The sequence below is a fragment of the Spermophilus citellus genome (assembly GCF_964194105.1).
Source record: "Spermophilus citellus genome assembly, chromosome: 9".
NCBI lineage: Eukaryota > Metazoa > Chordata > Mammalia > Rodentia > Sciuridae > Spermophilus > Spermophilus citellus.
This window is the reverse complement of record NC_138191.1, coordinates 99,674,795-99,698,906: the sequence shown is the minus strand read 5'-3', so window position 1 is coordinate 99,698,906 and position 24,112 is coordinate 99,674,795. Positions and strand designations below refer to the sequence as shown.

Sequence of the window (24,112 nt, the reverse complement as noted above, 5' to 3'; positions counted from 1 at the left end):
CACAAAAACAAATTTAAAAAAAGTTCCACACGCACAAACTTCCCTAAAGAATTTAATAATTCGGCATAAGCAACTGAACTAGTCATTATGGAGAAAACCAGAACTTTGTTGTACTTTTTTATTTTGGGGGTTTAAAAAAATGTTATTTACATATGAGATAGGGATGCTGGGACATCAAAATATTTTCAGTGCTTAGGAGGATCTGTAAAAATCTTAATCCAGTTCCATGTGCATCATGTATTACCCTAATTTTTTTTACTCAGTTAAACAGCAAAAGTATTTTACAATATGAAAATTATAATACATGTTTAACCCATTCTTTACATAATAAGTACAATTGATTCTTCCTCATTACAATATTATCTGTAAGCAAGAAGTCATAATGAATGCTAGAAAGCAACTTTTATAAATTGTATTAATATCAGTTATCTCTTAGCCAATAGTGCTATACTTCCCATCTATACAAAAAAAAAAAAACAGTTCCCAAAATAATCCAAAGAAAATTATTTATTACTTGCATATATAGAACCCTAAATGTCCAACTGGACTGTGTAAATATATGTAAGAAAAAAGAGGCATCAGTTTCTTGTGTTGCAGTTCCCACCTGATTCACAATTCATCTTTAGTTACCTCAAATAAAGAGCTCTGATTATTTCTTTTTTCCTGAACAATTCAGTTAAAACACTGCCAGATTCTTCACAGTTTCAGTTGTCCCTCCACCTAACAGCCAATCTGTTGCTAGATAATTATTCAGATGTATCTGGTGTGTTTTAACACTCCCAGTTTATTTCAAGGACTTGGGTATAGATGTTGCTTAAGTACATATGGTGCCAGAGGCTGGTTCTAATTAGACCTTTTGTCATTTTTTGCTTGACTTCATTTTGACCACCGGGTGCATCATGCAAACGTGTTCGATATTTTTAAGAGCATAAAAATAAAGAAAGCAATAGTTAATTAACGTCTCATAGCTAAAAGAGAAAGTTGAAGGTACAGAGAATTGGGACCTGATGATTGAAATAAACAGGTAGGGTAGAGACGATTCCTTTACACTTAGACCTTCCTCCCCAACTCCAGCCCAGAAAACCAAACCCCATCTAAGTAGTAAGAAAACTTCCACAACAAAGAAAAAGCGGTTAGAAAACTCTTTCCAAAGCATACTTTCAATAGTTTAAAATAATTGCTTTTCTCCTTTTCCTCCAGGAATAGGAGGAATATTTCACATTTTCTAGTCCCTGCAACATTAAGACTCCAGAGTTCATTATGCTTTTCTACTTATAACATGTTTTCAGTTTTCGTAAAACCTCGGTGTGTAAAAAAGACTTTTGCTTTTTCTGGGCACTGTGCTGTCAGTCTGGATCTCTCCTCCAACCCAACCGCCACCTCGGCGGCCCTCAGCGATGATCTGGCAGGTGCGAGGCCGAGGCCCGGAGCTGAGCGAGAGAGGCCGAATTTACACAGCGCGCGCACCCAAAGGAGGAGGCAGCGGCAGGCCGGGTTGTTCGAACTTTGCGAGCCTGGCTGCGGCGACCCGCCTCGCTCAGCACCAGCTCCCTTTCCGCCTGCCAGCAGCCTGTGCTGCCGAGCCTCCAAGGCCTTTCAGCTCTGCACAATCGACTCAATTTAACAGTCCCCTTGCCCCCGCCCTTACAGGACAACCCGGGTTTCGCGTCCCGGACTCCATCCCGCCCTCCAGCCAGCCGGAGGAGGGCAGGCCCCGCTCTGCCTTGCCGATCCCCGCTCTAGTGGGGCCGGGCCGCGGGGCCGACAGGAGGGAGCCAGCTCTACAGACCCAGCAGGCAGACAGCAAGAAGGCGGGAGGAAGGGCGCGGGGCCTCGAGGGCGGAGCGTGCTAAACTGCGAGCTCTAGCGCCACCAGGGCGGAGGGCGGGGCGTGGGCGGTGCCCTGCCTTCCCGCTCCCGCGGCGCAGCAACTCCGCCGGGCCTCCTTAAAACTCTGCCGTTAAAATGGGGGCGGGTTTTTCAACTCAAAAAGCGCTCAATTTTTTTCTTTTCAAAAAAAGCTGATGAGGTCGGAAAAAAGGGAGAAGAAACCGGCACCATCTCTGCAGAGGCAACAGAAGCAGCAATTGTTTCAGCCAAAAAAGAAGCAACGGAGGGAGGAAAGAAAAAGGTCAGAAAGGGGGACGACGCGCAAGTGCCTGTAGTGGTGAGGCGAGCAGAGACCTGCAATTTTGGGGACCAACTACAAAGGAGACTGTCACTGGCAGTGCTGCAGCTTGGGAGGAAGCTGTGCTGCTCAGTTCGGCTCTAGGGCACAGCTGGCTGGCAGCCGCTGCCCTGTCGGCTGCACAGGCAAGGGGCACAGGCTGGGGGACCGCGAAAGATTGGCGAAGTGGCACAGGACGTCGAAACTGCTGAGCTCTCGTCAAGAGGGCGGCTGAACTGGCTGCGCCCTGGAATTGTGGCGACTACCCATACTCAGGGCTTGGCCTCCTCTTCCCAGGACCCTCCCCATCTCGGAGGCACACAGAAAACTGGGAAAGACACGAAAAGAAGGCGACGGCGGCAGCTCAATGAGTGTCTACAGCAGAAAGCCAGACCTAACTCAGTCGTAGGCGGGAAGTTACCCGTGAGCTGCTCTTTGCAGCTGAGATGCTGCCGCGAGCTGCACCAGCGACCCGAACCCGATAGACGCTTCCCGCATCGCTATCCTCCTTGCTCAGGCTGCCGGGTGTCCCGGGACCCGGTGGGGCCGGCATGACGGGCTTGCCGGGTCCGGCCGCACGCTCGGCAACCTTGGGAGTTGCGCGCCCAGCCCGGCTCCCACGGCCTCTGAGGCTCAGAGGAGCTGCGGCAGCCCGGCGGGCGGGCTCCAGAGCCTTCTAGCGCGGCAGTAGTCCGCAGCTCGGCCCCCACCGGACTAAAGGCTCCTCTTGAGAAGCCGAAAACATTGGAAATTATTTCGACCTGTAACTGGAGGGCCACGGAACTGCTACTCCTGTCTGCCTTTGGCGATCATCTTTAACTCGCGGAGCACGTCAGCATCCAGCCACCGCGGCGCTCTCCCACCAACGGAGGACTCCAGACTACCCCATTCCGTAAGACGGATGGAAACCAAGCCCCTCGGAGGACCTGCCCCTGAAGTTCTGGCTCAAGTCACCACCGTGAACAAGGGTGGGTTAATGTCTTTTCTTCCTCCCAAATGCCTTTTCTTCCGCGGTATTTTTTACCCTGACCTAGTCCCTTAAGTCTCCACACATATTCCTCAGAGATCTGTAAGTGCGTGACATTTCTGCCTACACCTCACGTCCAGAGCAGTTAACCAAGAATGTCTGTGTGTCTCTCTGTTGAATCACCAGGGGGTTGAATCTTCATAGGGGTTAAGCTAAAAAGCGAGGAAAGGAGCCCCCCCTCCAATGGCTCAGTTTTGCTGAATAATCACGTGTGAATCGAGGGGCGGGCTTTTGGCAGGCAGATCTTACTAGTATTTACTACCAAGCTCTACTCCAGATTAACCATCCCAGTCCTTCTGTCAGTCTCCGATGCCATCATGCAGCCTAGTTAGGAGCAAAGGAAGGGGGAGAAAGAAAAACAACTAATTCATCTTTTCCTAATCGTCAGGACCCTAAAGAATGGCCGAACCTTGGGGGAACGAGTTGGCGTCCGCAGCTGCCAGGGGGGACCTAGAGCAACTTACTAGTTTGTTGCAAAATAATGTAAACGTCAATGCACAAAATGGATTTGGAAGAACTGCACTGCAGGTTGGTATCCAAAGAGGTGGGGAAAACAGGTTAATAATGTTGCCTACGTGAACCAGGTCTCTAGCATGACAGCTTTTCAATTTTCAGGGGTACAAATTTTCACTGTTTTTAAACCTAGTCGGTTGCCATATTTTATAACTTTAAGTGGATCCAGCTCCCCAAAATGACGTACTTTGAACAAACTCGTCAGATCCAATAACATCCTCCATACCAAGAGGATTCTAGGTTTGGTTTTGATTTTTGGAATGTTTTTGTGACGGTTGGGGATTTTAAAGTAGTGATAGGAGCGCCGAGGACTGTTTGTTTTGTTTTGTTTTAGACAGTTCTGTAAGCACAATATTATGATTATTATTTGAAGTAAATGCACTGCTATTAGTGGTTTCATGTACTTTGCCCTCAATAATTGCCCTTAATGTTAATTTTTTTGACTACTAGCAAGAGTGTTTTTCCTTCAAATGCTTCACGTTTTGACAAATGACCTTTCCTCATTTGGAATGGGCACAGGGACAGGATGTACATTTCACAGTTAATATAATACCATCCACCCATTAAGGAATGAAAAGAAATAAAAAGTTTAATTTTCTAGTCAGAGCTCAGCTGCAGTGTTTTTGTCTCTGTGGTCATGCCCTGGTATGCTCTAATTTTCAGTAATTAGGTTTACAGGCAACAATTGACACATGTCAAGCTGCCAAATATGTACCTGATAATTTTTTCCTCCTCCAAACGTTATCATGTAACTTAGTAGAAAGGCTTAGAAACAGAAAAAAAAAATGGAAAAGTAGTCTCAAATAGTTGCTTTATCAGACTTCTTATGATATTTTTATGAACTGTTCTTATTTGGAAGCTGTTTTTGAAAACCCAGTGGGAGGAGGGCTTTTAAATGGCTTTGTTTAGAAGGCTTTGTTATTATAAGAATTAGAAGTTTTAAGTTCACATACTCTGAACATTTTAAATTTGAATGCACTGGCCTTGTAAAACTTTCAGTATTAAGGAAGATTATTCATAGATACTAAAGTATTTATCTTGTTATTTCAGATAGATTAAGTAGGGAAAGAATTTTTTTCCAACTAGTAGTTTTCAACAGGTTTGTGATAATAACAATGCCACAAATGTAATATATTGGAAAGTTTCCTACTGAAGAGTCCAGAGATTATCTCAGTCTCACAAAGTATGAATCCATGTTCAGAATAAGATCTTACAGGACTTTTGACGAACAAGAAGATTGGACAATTAATACTATAAAAAAAGTTTGAACAAATATTTTTAATACAACTCAGCAATCATGTTCATATTTAACATACTTATCAAGATAATAACACTCACTTATTGTGACTTAGTCTTAGTACATAAAATGAAATAAAACACACACAAACAGGAATCTAGAGGCTTATTTTCAGTATGCCTCTGAAGTTATGTCATAAGAAAGAAATTTCTTCAAAACCTTTCTAATATTACTATTATTTTCTATGAGAGATGGCAAATTTCTTTTATAATTATATTTATTTAACTCAATTGCAAAAGCTTTCTCTTCCTAGGGTTAGGTTTTCAATCAGTATAATAATGAAGGCCTTAATCATACATTTGCTTTGCAAGGATCCATGGGGTCTCTCTTGTTTTTCTCACTTGAATGTGGCCAAATCTTTAGAAAGAGTTGTGGCAAAAATTAAATTGTATTAATTTTTAATAACCAAAAAGTATATTTCCCTGAAGTTCTTGAAAAATAAATTGTCTTTTTTACTATTGCCATAAAGGAAGGACTAAAGGTTCACAGGGTTGATCAACTGGGAAACTTAATATCTTGACCATCTATTTAGTTTACATTTCTAAAATATATTTTATTTATAATTCTCAGTATATTTTATGTTACATAATTGTGATTTTTAAAAACATTTCAAAGAAATAAAATTAACTTTGTATGTATTTTCCAATGGATTATTATTTAATTTAATAAACATTGTCTTCTGTGCAACCTATTTATTTTAAATTTAGATTATTATGAATATACCTAAATATAAATGAAACTAGTTAAAATGCTGAATTTTCTGGCATGTTAATGAATAATGTTTCTCACAACTAAATTATATTACACTTGCATGCTGTTCTACAAGATATTTTTTAACTATGAGAGACTAATAGACACCTTTTATTAAAGTGAAATACATTTAAACAACAGTAAATAAGTTTTCAGGATGTGAATTATTTCATGTTGATAGCCCATGTTAATAACACATTTTGACTTGTAAAATTTTGGCAATTTACAAATAGTTATTCCTAAATGCTTATAATAACTATAAAAGTAAATGATAGGCTCACCAGTTCATTGTTAAATGGGCTGAAACCACAAGACAAAGCTGTCCGTGCCCCAAAACACACATCAAATATCTTGGTTTTTGCTTTTGCTCTCTTGAAAATCAGGAGGTTAGTTAGAACTTTGAGAAACAGTAAATAATACTGTAGGATGACTATTTCATCCTTTTCAAGAACAGCTGCCAAACAATCATTTTCTATCTAATAAAAGGTATAACATGAACTTAATTTTACATAAATTGATATAATAAGCATTATAGAACACTGTGGCTTACTTAATGCTTTAATAATCAGTAACATTCTGTAATTTGAAATGAAGGATTCTAAACATTGAACATAGTAGTCAATAGTAAAGAACTTGCAAAGAAAAATATTTTAAAATAAATATTTGGAAATTCGAGGTTATCAAAATCTCTATTTATGTGAAAAGTAATCATTTAAGAAAATGGATTTTTAATAGATCAATTTTACACTAGGTGACACTTATTTGGGACTTTAAAGAAACTCACCATCCTTACTTGTTTTCAGTAGCTATTTAGAAACAAATTTTACTCACATTTGATTTTCCAGAATTAATACTGTAGGCACATTTTATGAACATGTATGAGCAAATAGGAGAAGGAAAATCTTATTTAAATCACAAATTTTTTTATTTCAATGAATTTATGAAAGAAAATATGCAACTCCTCATGGGAAATAACTGAATTGTCAGCAAAATTCACACAAGTTGCACAACTATTATTGATCAATTTATCCCACTTCTGGGCCCATTTAAAATATTCCATCAAAGAAGCTCAATTTTCAGAAGTATTCTATTTTTACTAATTAGTACTTTCCTTCAATTGAGCCCTTCGGGAGGAGTTGCTAGGAATCTAAGGACTGCATTAAAAATAGTTATATAAATAGGACAGATAGATATTTTAAAATATTCCTGTAGCATAAGCACTTGAAGGATCCTATGTTGTTACGTCTTTTCTAGGTTATGAAACTTGGAAATCCCGAGATTGCCAGGAGACTACTACTTAGAGGTGCTAATCCCAATTTGAAAGACCGAACTGGTTTTGCTGTCATTCATGATGCAGCCAGAGCAGGTTTCTTGGACACTTTACAGACTTTGCTGGAGTTTCAAGCTGATGTTAACATCGAGGATAATGAAGGGAACCTGCCCTTGCATTTGGCTGCCAAAGAAGGCCACCTCCCAGTGGTGGAGTTCCTTGTGAAGCACACGGCCAGCAATGTGGGGCATCGGAACCATTCGGGGGACACAGCCTTCGACTTGGCCAGGCTCTATGGGAAGAATGAGGTCGTTAGCCTGTTGGAGGCAAATGGGGTCGGGGTCGGGGGAGCAGCAAATCTGCAATGAATATGGGAGGGCTTTCCCACATTGCCTTTACTTTGTCAGTTAATTAGTTGGCTGTCTTGACTATTTTAATATCTTTTGTTAAAATATAGTTTTTTCATATTTTAAGCAGCTAGTTAAAGCTTCTGAAACTGCACAAGTGGAAATCTTGCTACAGGTTCATGAATATATTTAAACATCTTTTTCACTGGCAAAATCTTGATATCTAATGTGTAATTGCAAATAGCTTTGCCTTTCTTCTCCACATTTTATCAACTACTTGACTTTCTTTGCTTACCCCTTTGCCAATCATTATATCCAACTTCGAGACTTTGTTTATAAAATGGTTTGTCCTGATGCTTCTTTAGCCTAATTAAAACACTTTTTCCAAGCAGGCAGACATTTTTCTGTGATTTTCACTCCTCTATAACCCACACAAAACATGCCACTTGCTAAAAACTGTACTGAAAGTTCACAAGATGTTTTGGAAAAAGTTAGACCATTTGGAAAACTAGATGTATTCTGTTTATGATTCAATTATTATTTTCTTTCTCTCCCAACCTACTCCACAGAAAGTTTACTTGGGACTCATTTCTCCTTTAAAAAAAAAAAAAAAAGGAAGAAGAAGAAGAACAGCATTTTTGAAGCTCAAAGTTGACATTATTTCTGTATGAATTTCTCCAAATATTCTCTTTTCTTTTTCTCAAAGTTAAAGGAAATAGTTGAAGAATATTTTTCAGAAGTAGCAGTCTGAAAACAAATAAACATTAGCTCTAAAAACCAGTTTTAAAATGACACTTTAAAAGTGCCTCCCATTAGTTGATTTTTAAAAAAATTTTTTTAAATGAAACATTTGTTTTAGTAATTAATACATTCCCCAATATTGTACCATAAGTGTACTGAATGTAATACTGGACTTTTCTCCCTGAATCTCAAAAATGTAAAATCACAAAATGTTTATTAAAATAAAATGCAAATACAATTTTGATGGGTTAAAAGATTCAGCAAGAATAATTATAAGTTACATATAAAGGTCATAACTGTTTCAGATCTGCATAATAATAAATGTAGAAACGTTTTCAATAAATAAATAAGCCAACCTTCCATATGGCTCTTGATTTCTACAAAACTTTCTGGTAAAGTAGTATAAAATCTTTTTTAGAAGTCTGATTAACTAAAAATAAAATAGGAAATAGAGACATCTCAAATTTCTAAGAGGATTTCCCAACATCTACTACTTATTCTGTCATATTAAAGATTATCACCAAAGGATTTCAATGCAGTTATCATTTATACATTTCAAATAATTTATTTATCACCTCCCACATGAACAGAGGTGTTTTATATGAAAATCCCCTCCTTCTGCTTCATAAGCTCTCTGCCCTTGCTTCAAAAAGAACAAAATACTTAAAGCTTTATTGAAGGGCATGATTCTGATGGCTGCCCTTAAAAGGACTGGAATAGTTGCAGGAAAGTGATTTTCAATCATTTATTTTCCATGAAAAGATTAAAGAATATAGGAGTGCAAGTTTAATCCTTTTCATTTTTTGAGTAAAATTTACATTCCCTAGGTGTAACAAGACTTTGATTTCTGTTACCTTTAATAACGATTTACTACATAAAGTTTTGATGGCAACTTTTTAAGAAAAAATAGAAATTGACCTGATTTTGAAGGAAAAAACATGCTATGTTTAAAATACAGTAAACATTCAGGATATATTGCTTTTGTGTGCTGAATATTTTCTAAGCACACTACTACTGACAGTAATTTTAAAAACCTTACAATCTGTAACTGTCAAGTTGAATGATTCTGAATTTAAAATTCAGGTTCCATTAAACATCACAGTATCCACTATGTGTCATAAAGTAAAATTCCCCTTTAGAGGTTTTTAAATATAAAGGCATATGATCATAAAGCCAAAGAGGAATACTTCTACTACTGTTTTGTTCTCCGGTGGTCTGAACACAATAGAGGGAGGGGAAGAGTTATCTTTTCATCAGCCTAAAATTTGGTAGGCATTAAAACATCCTACAGTACTCTGGTTCTTCGCAGGAAGTAGCTTTACTAAGTATTTCAGAAATGAGTTATGTGGTCCCCTCTAGGAAATATGAAAACCATTATTCAATCTCTCAAAAAACCTCGACAGTATACTGAAATATATAGGATGGAAAAGACGATACTGTTAAGTTCAACCGGGTTTAACTTGAAGAGAACTGAGGTCGGGGGAGAGATCTGAATTTATTCAGATACAAAGAGTGAGGATGCAAGTACTAATTAATAGGGTGCCCAGAGCCTCAGGGGACAATGTGATAGAAAGCATAAAGAAGACAACGCAATGATGCGCTCCAAAATTTCTTCTCTGCATTCGCATCCACAATGCTCAAGCCTTTGCTCGGTTATCTAAATCCAGGCTTACACCTGGGACAAGAGGTGGGGCACGTACAAAACCTCAACATATGCTCTGGTAGCTGAACCACTAAGCAAAATGCTTTTTATCCTATTTCAGTAGTGAATCAGTAATTTTTGATGGACATTTTACACTTTGCAAGGTATGATGAGCTCATGTACACACGCACACACGCACGCACATACACACAGGGTAACTGACAAATATACAATAAGGCATTTTGTTTTGGGAAAAGCAATTCACTTGACGATATGATAAATTTCCTTTATCGTACTTATCAAACGAACATTGTGGAAACCATGGTCCGGGACTGGTTTCGAAATCTCAGTTCCCTAAAAGGTGCTTTCAGCTTTTAATAGGGGTAGAAAGAAGTAATAGTCCAGAAGCCCTGGAAGATCGCAGTGCTAGAGCTTGAGCGAGAGAGGGTCGTACTTGCAGCCTTCCTGACTACCCTAAGCAACCTTCATCAAAGGGCTGAAAAGGGGGAAAGTCCCCGTCTTGGTCTCTGTACTATTTTGCTTTACACTGCAGTTTCAAGAAAACAGATCCACGCAGAGACATAGTGAGAGGCAGGAAACAAACTTTCCGCCTGAGACATGGAGCTCTGCCCATAGCCAATCCAGGTTATACGGAGGGGCTCCGAAGACATCCTTTCGGTCCCTTTGAAACTCTCTCCAGACTCCAACTCTGGCTCCAGGCTCCCTAGTAAGGAAGCTGGAGCCCAGCGCTTCCTCACCGCCTGCAGAAAAATCCAGGGTGGGGGTGGGGGAGCTTCAAAACCGTTAGGTTGCCTTTTTTTTTTTCCCTCCCTCGCAAAGGTTTCTTTTCTCTTCTCTTCCTGTCCAAATATTTCAAATTTCCGCGCCTTAAATAACAGTCTCCTTTTATTTAGTTAGTCTCCTCGGCAGGTTTGGCCGCCCACTTGTCTCTGTCCCTCTACGAGCCTGAGACGCCACGGGCGCCTAGTTGCTGCTTGCAGCCCCCTTGTGCTGCCCCAGGCCCAGTTTGCACCGCATCCAGCGCGCGACTAGAGCCACAGCACCCTCCTGCCGCGACCTCGCATGACCCGGCTGTCCAGGCACCCAGAGCCACTAAGGCCGCCCCGACCCGGACGCCTGCCTGCTTCTCAGCTTGACTTCCCTTCCCGAACTTGGGAGCGTCTTCTGCTTTGGGGTTTGGATCACCATGGCCCTGGAGCGGCGAAAGGGCTGCAACTACAGGAAGGCAGCGGAGAAGGCCAGTGGCCGAAGCCTGCCCCAGCCCCCACCCCGCGGGTAACCTTGGAGGCGCCCTCGGAGTGAGTGTGAGCGCTGCCGCGCCAGCCGGCTGGGGCTAGCTGGCTCTCCGCGCAGCGGGCAGGAGGCGGGAGCGTGGGGGCGGGGAAGGGGAGCCGGGCTCGGCGCCTCCTGGCCGCCACCGCAGCGCCTCGGGAACTGCGGGTTACCCAGGCGGCCAGCCCTTACCCGCGGTCCTGGCCCTCAGGCAGCGGTCCGCGAGGAGGCGGCAGCCACCCCACTGGATAGTTCTGGCGACCTGTGCCTGAGGACTGGGGCCGAAGGGCGGCGTGGGAGCAGGAGTGATCGGGCGGGTGAGTGCCTAGCTCTCTGCAGAGGTGAGCTGGCGGCAGGGCGAATGGAGCAACTCGGTGCCCAATGCCAGTGCCAGCACTCCGTTCCTCCTCCCCACATGACAGCTGAAGAGAGATGGTCTCTAAGCCTGACGTCCAACTGAGAGGAGACAAATGCCTCTTTAGCTTCTTAGCCCCGGCACTATTCAGAAAGTTACCCTGTGATTTTTGCCTTTCTCTCATAAATTACTAGAGGTACAGGACCAAAAATGCACGTTCATTCCGAAAGACCCTCAGCCTGAAACACAGTGAATTAAAGGACTGTTTAGAACACCTAGAGGGAATCTTGTTTTTTTTTTTTTTTTTCAATCCCAAAGAGTTCAGAAAATCCACTTGAGATCTTGAGCGATGCCTCAGAAGAATAAAACTCCCCAGATTTGGGTGTAGGCTCGGTAAATTAGGTTTCAGGGAAATGTTTTTGCCATCTGCTGTAGAAACATTATGAGAACTTCAGGTGTTAGGATGTGGGTTTGGAATTTTCTGTGTTGTCTTTAATCCTCACAGACATGAAAAACAGCTTGGTAATGCCCGGCAAGCGAGCAAAGGTTATCCTTGCCACCACAGCACCTGTGAAAGCACAAGTGGAACTCACATATTTTCCTTCCTGAGTTCTAAAATGGCTTCTGAACTGTCCAGAGGTACCAGCATATACGGGGGGCGGGAGAGGGGGGTGGCCACCGGGGACAGGAGAGTTTGTACACTTAAAAAAAAAACCCCACACATATTATTACACTAAAATTTTTGCATCTAACTTTCCCCTATCCCCATCTTCATCAATCCAGGAAGAATTTTAGTGTAGGCCTACTTAATAATTTTTTTATACTGCCTTTTCCTCTTCCCTCACCACCACCCCAAACACACACACACACACACACACACACACACACACACACACACACACACACCAGCCAAAAACATCAACTCTTTAAGGGAAGAAGTAAGAAACTACCAATCCTTATCCAACTACACGTCATTTATTTTGAGCACTAATAAATCCTACAATCAATGCTATGAAAAAAATAGTTCACCAGGACCTCAAACACCTTTAACGGGTGTAATTAGTGATATTGTCTTTTAACATGAAATCAGTGGGACAGATTCTGGAATTGATAGGTGAAAAACTCAAAATTCTTCCTGGAAGTATTTGGAGACAGAGGCTTCTGCTCCTTGTATTTCATTGTACAATAGTCTTTTAGGAAAAAAACAGATACTTTTTCTTGACCATATATAAAGTAGTATCATGTAGACCAATTTTATTTTAGTTATATGCCTTAAATCTTCAAATTACTTACATGAATAGTGAAAATTCACATTTAAAGGAAGACTGTCAACATCTTTTAATGTTGATTTTTTAAATTTAGAAATTCAACCAAATTATCATAACCATATTAAAATACAGTCCCCCTCCTGTGTTCCCTTCAGTGTTCTATTTGCTTAAGCTGTTGAAAAAGAAGTCTTCCCTGAGTTTAAAAAGTATGCTTTGGATATGTGACTTCCTAAAATAAAAAAATAGCTCACTGATATTTAGGAATAATTATTCTATCATTTGACAATTCTGTATACAGCTAATGTAACAGTACCTCCTTCTTACATTTTGGAATTATTATATTGTACATTTTGGGCTCCTTCGAGCCCACATAGTTCATGTTCCATAGTTTTCTCCCCTAGATGTTTTTGTTAAAAAGTAACTGCCTCCAATGATACAGCAACATTCTGATGCCCATTCTGCTAATTCAAGCTCTTAAGACCAAACCTATTCAGACTATTTAAAAATGACATGTGTTTCTTCTATTGTCAAAGTTTAGAACACATATGAATAAATAAAATCATTTGGAAGCCTAGAATAGTTTACAAATCAATAACAATCTTATATTGTGTTGATGATTCAATATAAATAAAATACTTATATATTAGAAGAATAATTGTGATCAAATTATTAAATTAAGCAGCATCTGATGATGATTAACAATATAATATTCCCTTTTCAATACTCAAATAAACAAGAGTGTGTGTTGTGGTATGCTTTTTAATTGTGAAAGATAATTTTACATAATAATCATCATAAGGAAAAAAAAGTAATTGAACACCCCAGAATCTCTTCTTCAATGATAAGTAAAACAAAATTAAGAATAGTGGTTAACTCCCTTCTTCTTCTTCTTCTTCTTCTTCTTCTTCTTCTTCTTCTTCTTCTTCTTCTTCTTCTTCTTCTTCTTTTTTACTTTTTCTTTTCTTTTTTTCCTCTTTCTCCTCTTTTATTTATTTATTTATGTTTTGCTTCCATATTTTAGATAATGAACAAAAAAATCACATGTAGAGATTTTTTTCTTTATTCCAATTTTTCTTTATTCGTACTTCCTCAGCCATCTCTCTATTCTCAAATTTTTCTTGAACTTTTTAGTTTTCATCCCCATTAATTCAAATTTATCATAGGCCTGACCTGAGTCAAAAAACATTCATTTTTTATTTAAAATAAAGGTAAGTGAAAAAAATGGATATTAAGTTATATATATGTTGTGTATTTATGTTTGGAATATAAATTAGTTGAAATGCTAAAATGTTTAATATTTTGACATATGCTAAGATTTTTAGCATAGAATCAAAATGTAAAAGACTCTAAATTTAATTTTTACTCTTCAGAAAATAATTTAACATAGTTTAATTTGTCATAATAAGAGAAAGGTAATTGTTTTAACTAATAAAAAGTTAAATTATTAATACTTATAGAAAATATGAAGAGAAGACTATGATATCAAATCCAAAGCAATTTTTAGAAAATAAATTACTCTTGATAGTAAATCACATATTTTAATTTTGGAATACATTATTTTATAGTCACATTTTGAACTTGGCACATGGACTAACATTTTCTATGTTTAAATTTTTCTATTTTTATGTAATAAACAGGTAATCAAAATAATGGTTTTTTTTTGGTCCTGTTATGTGTATGTTGAGATATTTCTTACTAAAATTCAATACTAAACAAATGGACATTTTGAACAGAAACTGCCAATTTATCTTACATTACTATTTTAAGATATTAAATTATGATCGTATACAGAAATATAAGCTGACAATTTTGGAGGATGTATGTGAGATCATTTTCATTAATGAGCCAGGGAAAGATAAAAATTAAAATCTGAATACTGAAACAATGATGCAGGTCCTAGTTCTACCTGTTATTATTTCACATTCTTATCATGAGACAAATACATATAAAACCCACTTACCATTCACAATTTGTAAAGTTCAAGTATTAGAAACAGAATTGTGATGGTGACAAGAGGAAGAATGGATAATTTCAATGTTTTAGATAGTAATAGCTCTAGATTAATTAAATATTAGTTATGTGATGGATAATTTGCTAAAGAATCCAAAAGCAAAGATGAAACAAGACTAAAAGATATTTGTCCAAGAATCAAAAAGCAGGACAAAGAAGACCAAAAAGATGGTTTTTTTTTTCATTATATCACAATAATAAATATAAGCAAATTAGTTTTCCTACATGGACAATTTTCTAGTTTCCTGTGAAATTTTCCACTATTTTTATTTGGATAATGTTTTAAAATACAAAGCAATGGACCTCACTATTTATAGTAATATGTGTAAATCACATACATATTTAACTTACATAGAACATATTTAACTTACATACAACAGACACATATTCTACCCCAAAATAGCAGCACCAAGCTTAGCACCATTCTGAAAGGGTTAGTGGATACAGCTGGACATCTGGACTAGACTGAAGGGACTGTCCAATGTGAAGTCAAAATAGGGCCACATAGGAGAGAGCATTGAATTGCCTGAATGCTGGCTAATTTGCTCAAAAGTAATCAAAATGGCTCTGAGCTAGTATAGTTATTTAAATATGTGATGTACCTCCTGGAAAAGCAAATAGATCTATACAAAAACAGTTAAAAGAAGGAATGTTTTATTTTTAGTCTAGAGGGACATAACAGATATAAGAAAAATTTTAAGGTGGCAATATAATAGAGAATTGTACATAACAACATCAGCTGAAGATAAATGATTGCTTTCAAATTATTTTAAAAGACTTACTTATCATGTTTTAAAGATTTTAAATGCACAATTTTTTAAACATGGCTATTACTGAAGAATACCAATACATATTAACTTATTAATATTCTAATTTTTAAAATTCCCATGAAAAAGTACTCCAAAATACTTTTTGGTCATCAGACCTTATTGAAAGAACTGATACCATATGCTGAGGTCAACAAATAAAATTTCTGGTTTATCTACATAGAAAAATTTTAAAGATCAGTGCTTTCTAAGGAAAATATTATCTCAAAATACAAGGATGAAGATCTGTGAATTTTTAGTTCTACTTTCTTTATTATTATATTTAGAAACAATGTAATATTAATATAAGATTGCAATAGTAAAGTAATATTTTATATTACTTTGAGTTTAAATATATAGAATTTAAACAATAGAACAGTGTATGGCTGCTGTGAGTTTATTCTACTTATCAACAAAACATACTGAAAAGAAATCAGATCAAAACATCATACATAGGGCTGGGGATGTGGCTCAAGCGGTAGCGCGCTTGCCTGGCATGCGTGCGGCCCGGGTTCAAGCCTCAGCACCACATACCAACAAAGATGTTGTGTCCGCCGAGAACTAAAAAATAAATATTAAAAATTCTCTCTCTCAAAAAAAATAAAAAACATCATACATAAAATTCAAGCTACAGGATAACAATGATATTAAATCAACTGATAGAAAAATTATCTGACACAAAAATCAGTTCAGGGGAAAGGAATAGGAAGGGAAAATACTTAAATCTCTTTCTATTAGACAAAAATTATTAGTTTCTTATATAATACTGTAGAAAATTAAATCTTAAGCATTTATGAAAGTGTTATGAACATCCTAAAAATAAGTGGTCTCTTTTTAGGAAGTGTGATAGTAATTTATCTGAGAGGATTCTCTGAAAATGTTTTAATGTAATTATGAATATGTTAGCATACAAAATGTGCTTGACAGAATTTTGAATTATATTTAATTTGTCATCATTTGTAGACTAGTGAGTCATATACATACAAAAATAAGCAGTATTTTATTAAATGTCTTTTTTGGATACTTTTTAATTTGTGTTCTTGTTCATTCAGTTTACCATTCAATGGGAGAAAAGAAACACATAAGCAAGTTAATAAACATTTATCTTACATCTGTTTTAACCTAGTTTAATATTCATAACCCCTTTATAGGTTGTTATATTTTTATCCCATTTTACAAATCAGAAAAATCAGATTTGATGATGAGCAAGTAACTTGTCCATAGTCAAACTGGTAATTTATAGCACAAGACAAACTCATATCTTTTTCTATTGCACTGTGACCCAATGGAAAGATCTTTCACAAAAATTGCCACAAATAATTCAACAAAATGATCACATGTTAAGACCCCATTATTATGACACCTAATAGGTTTATGATCTTTGGGACTAATTATATCTGAGGCTTTCAAAATCTGTAAAATGGGAGCAATAATACCTAATTTTCCTTGTTATTGTAAATAATAAATGAAATTTGTGCAATGTTCTGGATACTCAATAAGCCTTTAGTAAACAGCTATTATCATTATGGAAATTCAAAATAACAACTTAAAATAAGCAACTTAAAAACTATTAGGGTAAATAAAGATATGGCAGACACATAACAATTGGGAAGTAAGTGAGATATAAGCAAGTGTATGATAGTATGTTGCATAGGTGGCACCAAAAAGCAGCCTTATTGGGAAATTCTTATTGGAAGGCTAATGATATTCATTTAAATATCCCACTGTAGAAAACTTCTCATACTAAAAAGAAAAGGAAAGGCAACCCCCAAATAACTGTTTATCCTTCTAATTTGTAATCTCTGGGAATGTCTATATTTAACAAATATATCCAGCAAACATTGGAAAGTGACTACATGGACAGAAAATTTATTGTAAAATCATACATAAGTAGGTATTTTGAAAGATGTCTTTTATTATTTTGGAATAAATGAATATGATACTCTGACTCAAATAAGAATAGAAAAATAGCAAGCAGTTCATAAGCATTACAAAATGGCACCCATAATTAGTAGTCAGTAGAGGATAGAGAATGGCTTTAGAGTCAAATTTTTTTAATTCTGGTGTTTACTATGCATCTTACCTTGGAACAGGCACTTAACCTTTGACCTTCAATTTTTTCATTTCTAAAATGAGTATAATAATATTTACTTTACAGTATTGTAATACTCATAAACAGTATTTATTAGCAATCTACTTCAAACTCTTAATATAGGAAATATGGAAGGTTATAAACAAATGGGTTTCCTGAGATGTAGTGTTATTTGTCAGAAAGGAAAAAAAAAATTCCTCTTAGCTGACCACAACCCTAGTAATACATTTGCCAGTTCAACATGAAAACTTCAAGTTAAGACCTAAAGTTATCACTCTAAATAACTTTACGCACCTGTGCTGTGCATGTGATCAATTTATATATGCATTCTTTTTTGAAAACAAAAGAAACAAAAGGAAAATAGCTATATATCTACTGCCCTTTACTTAATACGAATATGATGATGACTACAATTATGCCTTGTTACTTACATTTTTAATTTATATAGCTCCTTCTTGGAGTATTGAAAAGAGATTGTTTCCTCATTTATCTCCTCCATAAGAATAGGGAAATGTGTTTCTTTTGGACAACTCACTAACCCCAATTCCTAGCATGATGCCTACATATGACAGGTGCCCAGTAAATACATGTTGAATGATCAAAGAAAGTAGATGAATGATAGGATAAAGAAATCCTGGCTGGGGATGTAGTTTAATGAAAGAATGCTTGCCTAGCAGGTGCAGGGCCCTGGGTTCAATCCCCAGCACTGAAAACAAATTATAAAGAACACTATTTTATAACCAACAATGTAATACTTGATTAGAAACCATTGTATGAAAGTTTGCAGAAAAAATGGACATCTATATGATCTCAAAGTATCACCCCTAAAATTATCATAATAAAATGATTTGATATGTGCTTCTTCTGCCCACCCCCCTCAATGCTGGGATGGAACCCAAGGCCTCATGCATGCTAGACAAGCACTCCACTACTGCACGGATATCCCCAGCTCTTTCCAAATTTATTTTGAGATAGGGACTTGCTTAGTTGCCTAGGCTGTCCCTGAAATCCCACCTCAGCCTCCTGAGTAGTTGTATTACAGGGGTAGGCCACCATATCTAGCTTTTTCTTCAGGTGTGGGGGGAGCAGTATTTCCCTATACTGCCTAGGCTGGCCTGAAACTTTGGGGCTCAAGTTTTCCTCCTGCCTCAGCCTCTTAAGCAGCTGGGACTATAGGTTGGCATGCCATCAGCTATAAATAGCACCCTCCATACATACCACCTCTGGTACTAGGGATTGAATCCAGGGTGCTTTACCACTAAGCTACATCTCAGTCCTTTTTATTTTGAATTTTTAAAAATATATTTTAATCCAGGGTCTTGCTAAATTGCTGAGGCTGGCCTCAAACTCATAATTCTCCTGTCTCAGCCTTCTGAGTCTCTGAGATTACTGATGCATGCACCACTGTGCCCAGTGGCATATGTCCCTTGATGGATACAGTGGTAAGTACACAATATTACCTGCAAAATATTCTTGCCAAGAATGTATAACCTGGGGCTGGGGTAGTGGCTCAGCAGTCGAGTGTTCACCTAGCACATTCAAGGCCCTGGGTTTGATCCTTAGCACCACATAAAAAAATAAATAAATAAAATAAAGGTATTGTGTCCAACTACAACTAAAAAATAAATATTAAAAAGAATATATTTTAAAAAATAGAATGTATAATTAATTATGAAAAGTTAATTATATAAATACAGACTGAGACATTCTTTTTTAAACCTTTTTATGAGACAATTGAGTAACTTTTAAAAACAATACTATCCCCACTATTATATATAATTATATACACCAATGAGAAGGAAAAATATTATCAAAGAAGAGTAGTCCAAAACTGTTATAGATTAAAAGCGAATATGGAGGGGCTGAGGATGTGACTCAGTGGTAGAGCACTTGCCTTGCATGAATAAATAAATGAATAAAACAAAATGTCTGTAAATAACTAAAAAAAATTTAGAAGTGAATATGGAGATAATATATGCATCAACAATGCATGAACTTATCATGGATTCTCAAATATGAGGCAGTTTTAAAGAACTTTTTTGAATAAATTTGGAATATAGATTAGACATGATTAGTTTATAAATGCTAAGTTCTTGGGTGTGATAATAGCATTGTGATTATGTAGGAGAACATCTTTGTTCTTAGAAGATACCAAGAGCTTGTTGTTTGAAAAGATTAATAATATTTACAACCCATAACTAGATTAACGAAGAAATGGAGAAAGTGAAAATTAATTACTACAGATATTTAAGGGATAAAGGGAAATATTACGAACACATTTATTTTTAAAAAGTCTCCTCTCTAGAAAAATTTAAGTGTAAATACAGTATTGTTAATTTGATGCACTATGCTGTACAGTATATCTCCAGAACTTATTTACTTTGCATAACTAAAATTTTGTGAGTTTATCCTTTTTTTAAAATCCTTTATGTAGTACACATATATTCACACTTAAAGAAAAGAAATTGAATTCTTAGTTTAAAACACTGTGGAAAAGAAAACTGCAGGCACATATTACTTCACTACTTAATCATATCAAACTTTTTTCCCCCTGAACTGGGGATTGAACCCTGGCCTCACAGATACTAAGCAAGTGCTTTGCCACTGAGCTAAACCTCCAGCCCCAATTTTACCAAACTTTTAAGGAAAAAACAATACTCCATAAACTTAAAAAAATAGAGGAGATAAGTGCTCACTTTAACATCACATATGCTAACAATTGGAAAGATAGAGAGATTAGCATGGCCCCTGGGCAAGGATAACACACAAATTTGTGAAGCATTCCATAAAAAAATAGAAGAGGTAAGAATTATTTCCACCTCATTTTATTCTATCAGCACACCCTATACTCAATCTAGGTATCACAAGAAAAAAATTACAGAGTATACCTCATGAACATAGACACACAAAATCTTTTCTTAAAATAATCATGTATTTTGAGATGGTGTCTGTTTTTCACAGACTGATTTTAAACTCATGGACTCAAGTGATCCTTCCCCATAAGCTACAGCATATGTCACAGCACCTAGCATACAAATTCTTAATGAAGTATTAGCAAATAAAATTCAGCAATATGTACTAGAGCTTGAGAAAATGAAGTTTACCCAGAAGCCCAGGGCTGATTTAACATTCAAAAGGCAATCAGTTTAATTTACTACATTAACAAAACATAAAAGAAAACTATGATTATCTCACTAGATTTAGAAAAAAGTATTTGCAAAGCACAAAACCCATTCATGATTTTAAAAAACTCTCAAAAAATAGGAAGAAAATAGAACTTCTTTAATCTCAAATAGGTATTTAGGCAAAATGTAGAGCAAAATTGTACTTAATTTGTGTGTGTGTGTGTGTGTGTGTGTGTGTGTGTATCTGTCTGTCTGTGTGTGTATGGTGTCTGGAGATCAAACTCAGGGCCTAGAACATGCCAGACAAGTACTATATCACTAAGTTACACCCAACCCAGTACTTAATTTTTAGTTTGAATACTTTCCTCCTCAGATCAGGAAAAACGATAGGATATACACTCTTAACACTTCTATTTAATGTTATACTGGCTATCTTAGCCAGCTGGCTCTAGCACATTATAAAAATGCACATAACCTTTGATCCAGCAACTCTACTACTAGGAATTTACCCTAAGGAATTCTAAATTTCTCTAGATTAATTTGTACAGTTGTTTCCTTGACATCTCTTATTGTGTGTCTGATAGGCATCTCATATTTAGGATATCCCAAACTAAACTGTTAAATTTTATTTTATAAAACCTGTTTTATTTCCTGTAGTTTCTATCTCACTAAATAACTTATTATCACCCAAATAATCAGGATAATGAATCTTTTTTTTTCTTTTTTTGTGATGGGTATGGAATCTAGGGCTTTACCCATGCTAGGTAAGTACTCTACCACTGAGCTAACCCCAGCCCAGAATAATCAATCTTGACATTTTCTCTTATACCATTTAAACCATTGCAATTTCTCCTGTATAAATATATGTATACACACACACACACTATATATATATATATATATATATATATATATATATAATGAGTTTGATGACTTCTTACCTTCATTATCATTGAGTCTCATTGGTGCTAATTAGGTGACATAAGAATCTCTGAAATAATCACTGTGGTTTTGTCTTACCAATATGAAGTCATGCCCATCTTAGGGCATTGAGTCAATTCCATCCAAGTGTCTGGATAAATGGATACCAGCAAAAATACAGATTTGCAATATTATAACCCAAATCAGTCTCATAAACATTAAGTAATTTGACAAGCATATAGTGGAACTAAGTAGGAGAAAAATAAATAAGTTTAGCATTTAATCTTAGGATGGTCTATAAATGTTTTCAAATTTTAATTACTTTATGGAACCTATAAAAATCCTTGGTACGTTTTTTTTAAAAATATTGTTTTAGTTGTAGATGGACACAATACCTTTATTTTGTTTATCTTTATGTGGCACTAGGATCGAACCCAGTGCCTCACACATGCTCAGTAAGTGCTCTACCACTGAGCTACAACCCTGGCCCTAGAAATATTTTTAATTACCTAGAGCCAGTGTGTTCTTTTAAAAAAATCAGATTAATGCTTAATAAATCTTTTTCACATTGAATAGAACAATGATAATATATGCAAATTCATGATACATTTATCTAAATGGTAAAAAATGCTTTTGTTTCCTAAGATGCTCTTAATTCAGTTTATATACTTAAAACATAAATGAAGACCTGGTCTAAATCTTTGTGCAAGTATCCTTTTCAGCTTCTCTTCAGTTTATTTTTTTATTTTTTTTATTTTTATTTTTTAAAGAGAGAGGAAAGGGGGGAGAGAGAGAAAGAGAGAGAGAGAGAGAGAGAGAGAGAGAGAGAGAATTTATTTATTTATTTATTTTAGTTCTCCGCGGACACAACATCTTTGTTGGGATGTGGTGCTGAGGATCGAACCCGGGCCGCCCACATGCCAGGCGTGCTACCGCTTGAGCCACATCCCCAGCCCTTCTCTTCAGTTTATTATTGATTTTGCTGGCTTCTTCAGTAGACCTCAAGAGAATAGTTTTCTTCATTTGAAATACATAATTGCCAAATAGGGCATAGTTCTAAACTTCAAACAGTCATACTCTTATAAAATTCACCCTGACTAAACAAGGATGGAACTGGAGATCATTAAGTGAAATAAGCCAGACACAGAAATAAAAATATCACACTATCTCATTCATACTTGGAATCCAAAAGAGTTGATCTCAGAAAATGAGAGTAGATTGGTGGCTATCAGAGACTGGGGAGAGTATGGAGGAAGGAAAGATGGGGAAAAAATGATCAATGGGTACTAAATTATAGTTAGAAGCATGAATTTCTGGTGTGCTATTGCATAGTAGGTTGACTATAGATAATAGTAATATAGTGTATGTTTCAAAAAATTTTTTTGTTTTACTTATTTATTTTTATGGTGTTGGGGATCAAGTTCAGGATCTTTTTTTTTCTTTTTTTATTGTTGGTCGTTCAAAACATTACATAGTTCTTGATATATCATATTTCACAGTTTGATTCAAGTGGGTTATGAACTCCCATTTTTACCCCGTATACAGATTGCTGAATAACATCATTTATACTTCCATTGATTTACACATTGCCATTCTAGTGTCTGTTGTATTCTGCTGCCTTTCCTATCCCCTACTATCCCCACTCCCCTCCCCTCCCCTCCCCTCTACTCTCTACTCCCTCTACTGTAAATCTTTTCTTCCACTTGTATTATTCTTCCCTTACCCCTCACTTCCTCTTGTATGTAATTTTGTATAACCCTGAGGATCACCTTCCATTTCCATGCAATTTCCCTTCTCTCTCCATTTCCCTCGCACCTCTCATCCCTGTTTAATGTTAATCTTCTTCTCGTGCTCTTCGTCCCTACTCTGTCCTTAGTTACTCCCCTTATATCAAAGAAGACATTTGGCATTTGTTTTTTAGGGATTGGCTAGCTTCACTTAGCATAATCTGCTCTAATGCCATCCATTTCCCTCCAAATTCTATGATTTTGTCATTTTTTAAAGCAGAGTAATACTCCATTGTGTATAAATGCCACATTTTTTTTATCCATTCATCTATTGAAGGGCATCTAGGTTGGTTCCACAATCTTGCTATCGTGAATTGTGCTGCTATGAACATCGATGTAGCAGTGTCCCTGTAGCATGCTCTTATTAGGTCTTTAGGGAATAGATGGAGAAGGGGAATAGCTGGGTCAAATGGTGGTTCCAATCCCATCTTTCCCAGGAATCTCCAAACTGCTTTCCAAATTGCAGTCCCACCAGCAATGAACAAGTGTATCCTTTTCCCCACATCCTCGCCAGCACTTGTTGTTGTTTGACTTCGTAATGGCTGCCAATCTTACTGGAGTGAGATGGTATCTTAGGGTGGTTTTGATTTGCATTTCTCTGACTGCTAGCGATGGTGAGCATTTTTTCATGTACTTATTGATTGATTGTATGTCCTCCTCTGAGAAGTGTCTGTTCAGGTCCTTGGCCCATTTGTTGATTG

General features: G+C 36.9%; 3 protein-coding genes across 6 annotated transcripts in view; all 3 read left to right on the top strand.

Moving 5' to 3' along the window:
* The first annotated feature begins 1,967 nt into the window (after nt 1-1,967).
* On the top strand, nt 1,968-8,466 carry CDKN2C (cyclin dependent kinase inhibitor 2C). Its single transcript, XM_081307407.1, has 3 exons — nt 1,968-3,135; nt 3,583-3,722; nt 7,009-8,466. The coding sequence occupies exons 2-3, from the start codon at nt 3,594-3,596 to the stop codon at nt 7,390-7,392; spliced, it is 513 nt and encodes a 170-aa protein (XP_081163533.1). The 5' UTR covers nt 1,968-3,135; nt 3,583-3,593; the 3' UTR covers nt 7,393-8,466.
* Nucleotides 8,467-10,837: 2,371 nt separating this feature from the next.
* LOC308655951 (uncharacterized protein) lies at nt 10,838-11,667 on the top strand (the record flags this gene model as incomplete). The annotated part of the gene is made up of 2 exons (XM_081306448.1): nt 10,838-11,050; nt 11,259-11,667. 2 exons carry the CDS (start codon nt 10,838-10,840, stop codon nt 11,505-11,507), a joined length of 462 nt encoding a protein of 153 aa, XP_081162574.1. The 3' UTR covers nt 11,508-11,667.
* The window catches only part of LOC308655947 (uncharacterized protein C1orf185), a gene marked incomplete at its 5' end in the record, with an annotated part of 164,989 nt that continues 151,815 nt past the window's right edge, over nt 10,939-24,112 (top strand). For 2 of the 4 annotated variants that reach the window (XR_014023559.1, XR_014023562.1), the window contains one exon: nt 11,046-11,364. Of the gene's footprint in view, nt 11,365-24,112 lie in introns of all 4 variants that reach the window. The other 2 variants (XR_014023560.1, XR_014023561.1) reach the window with 2 other exon arrangements.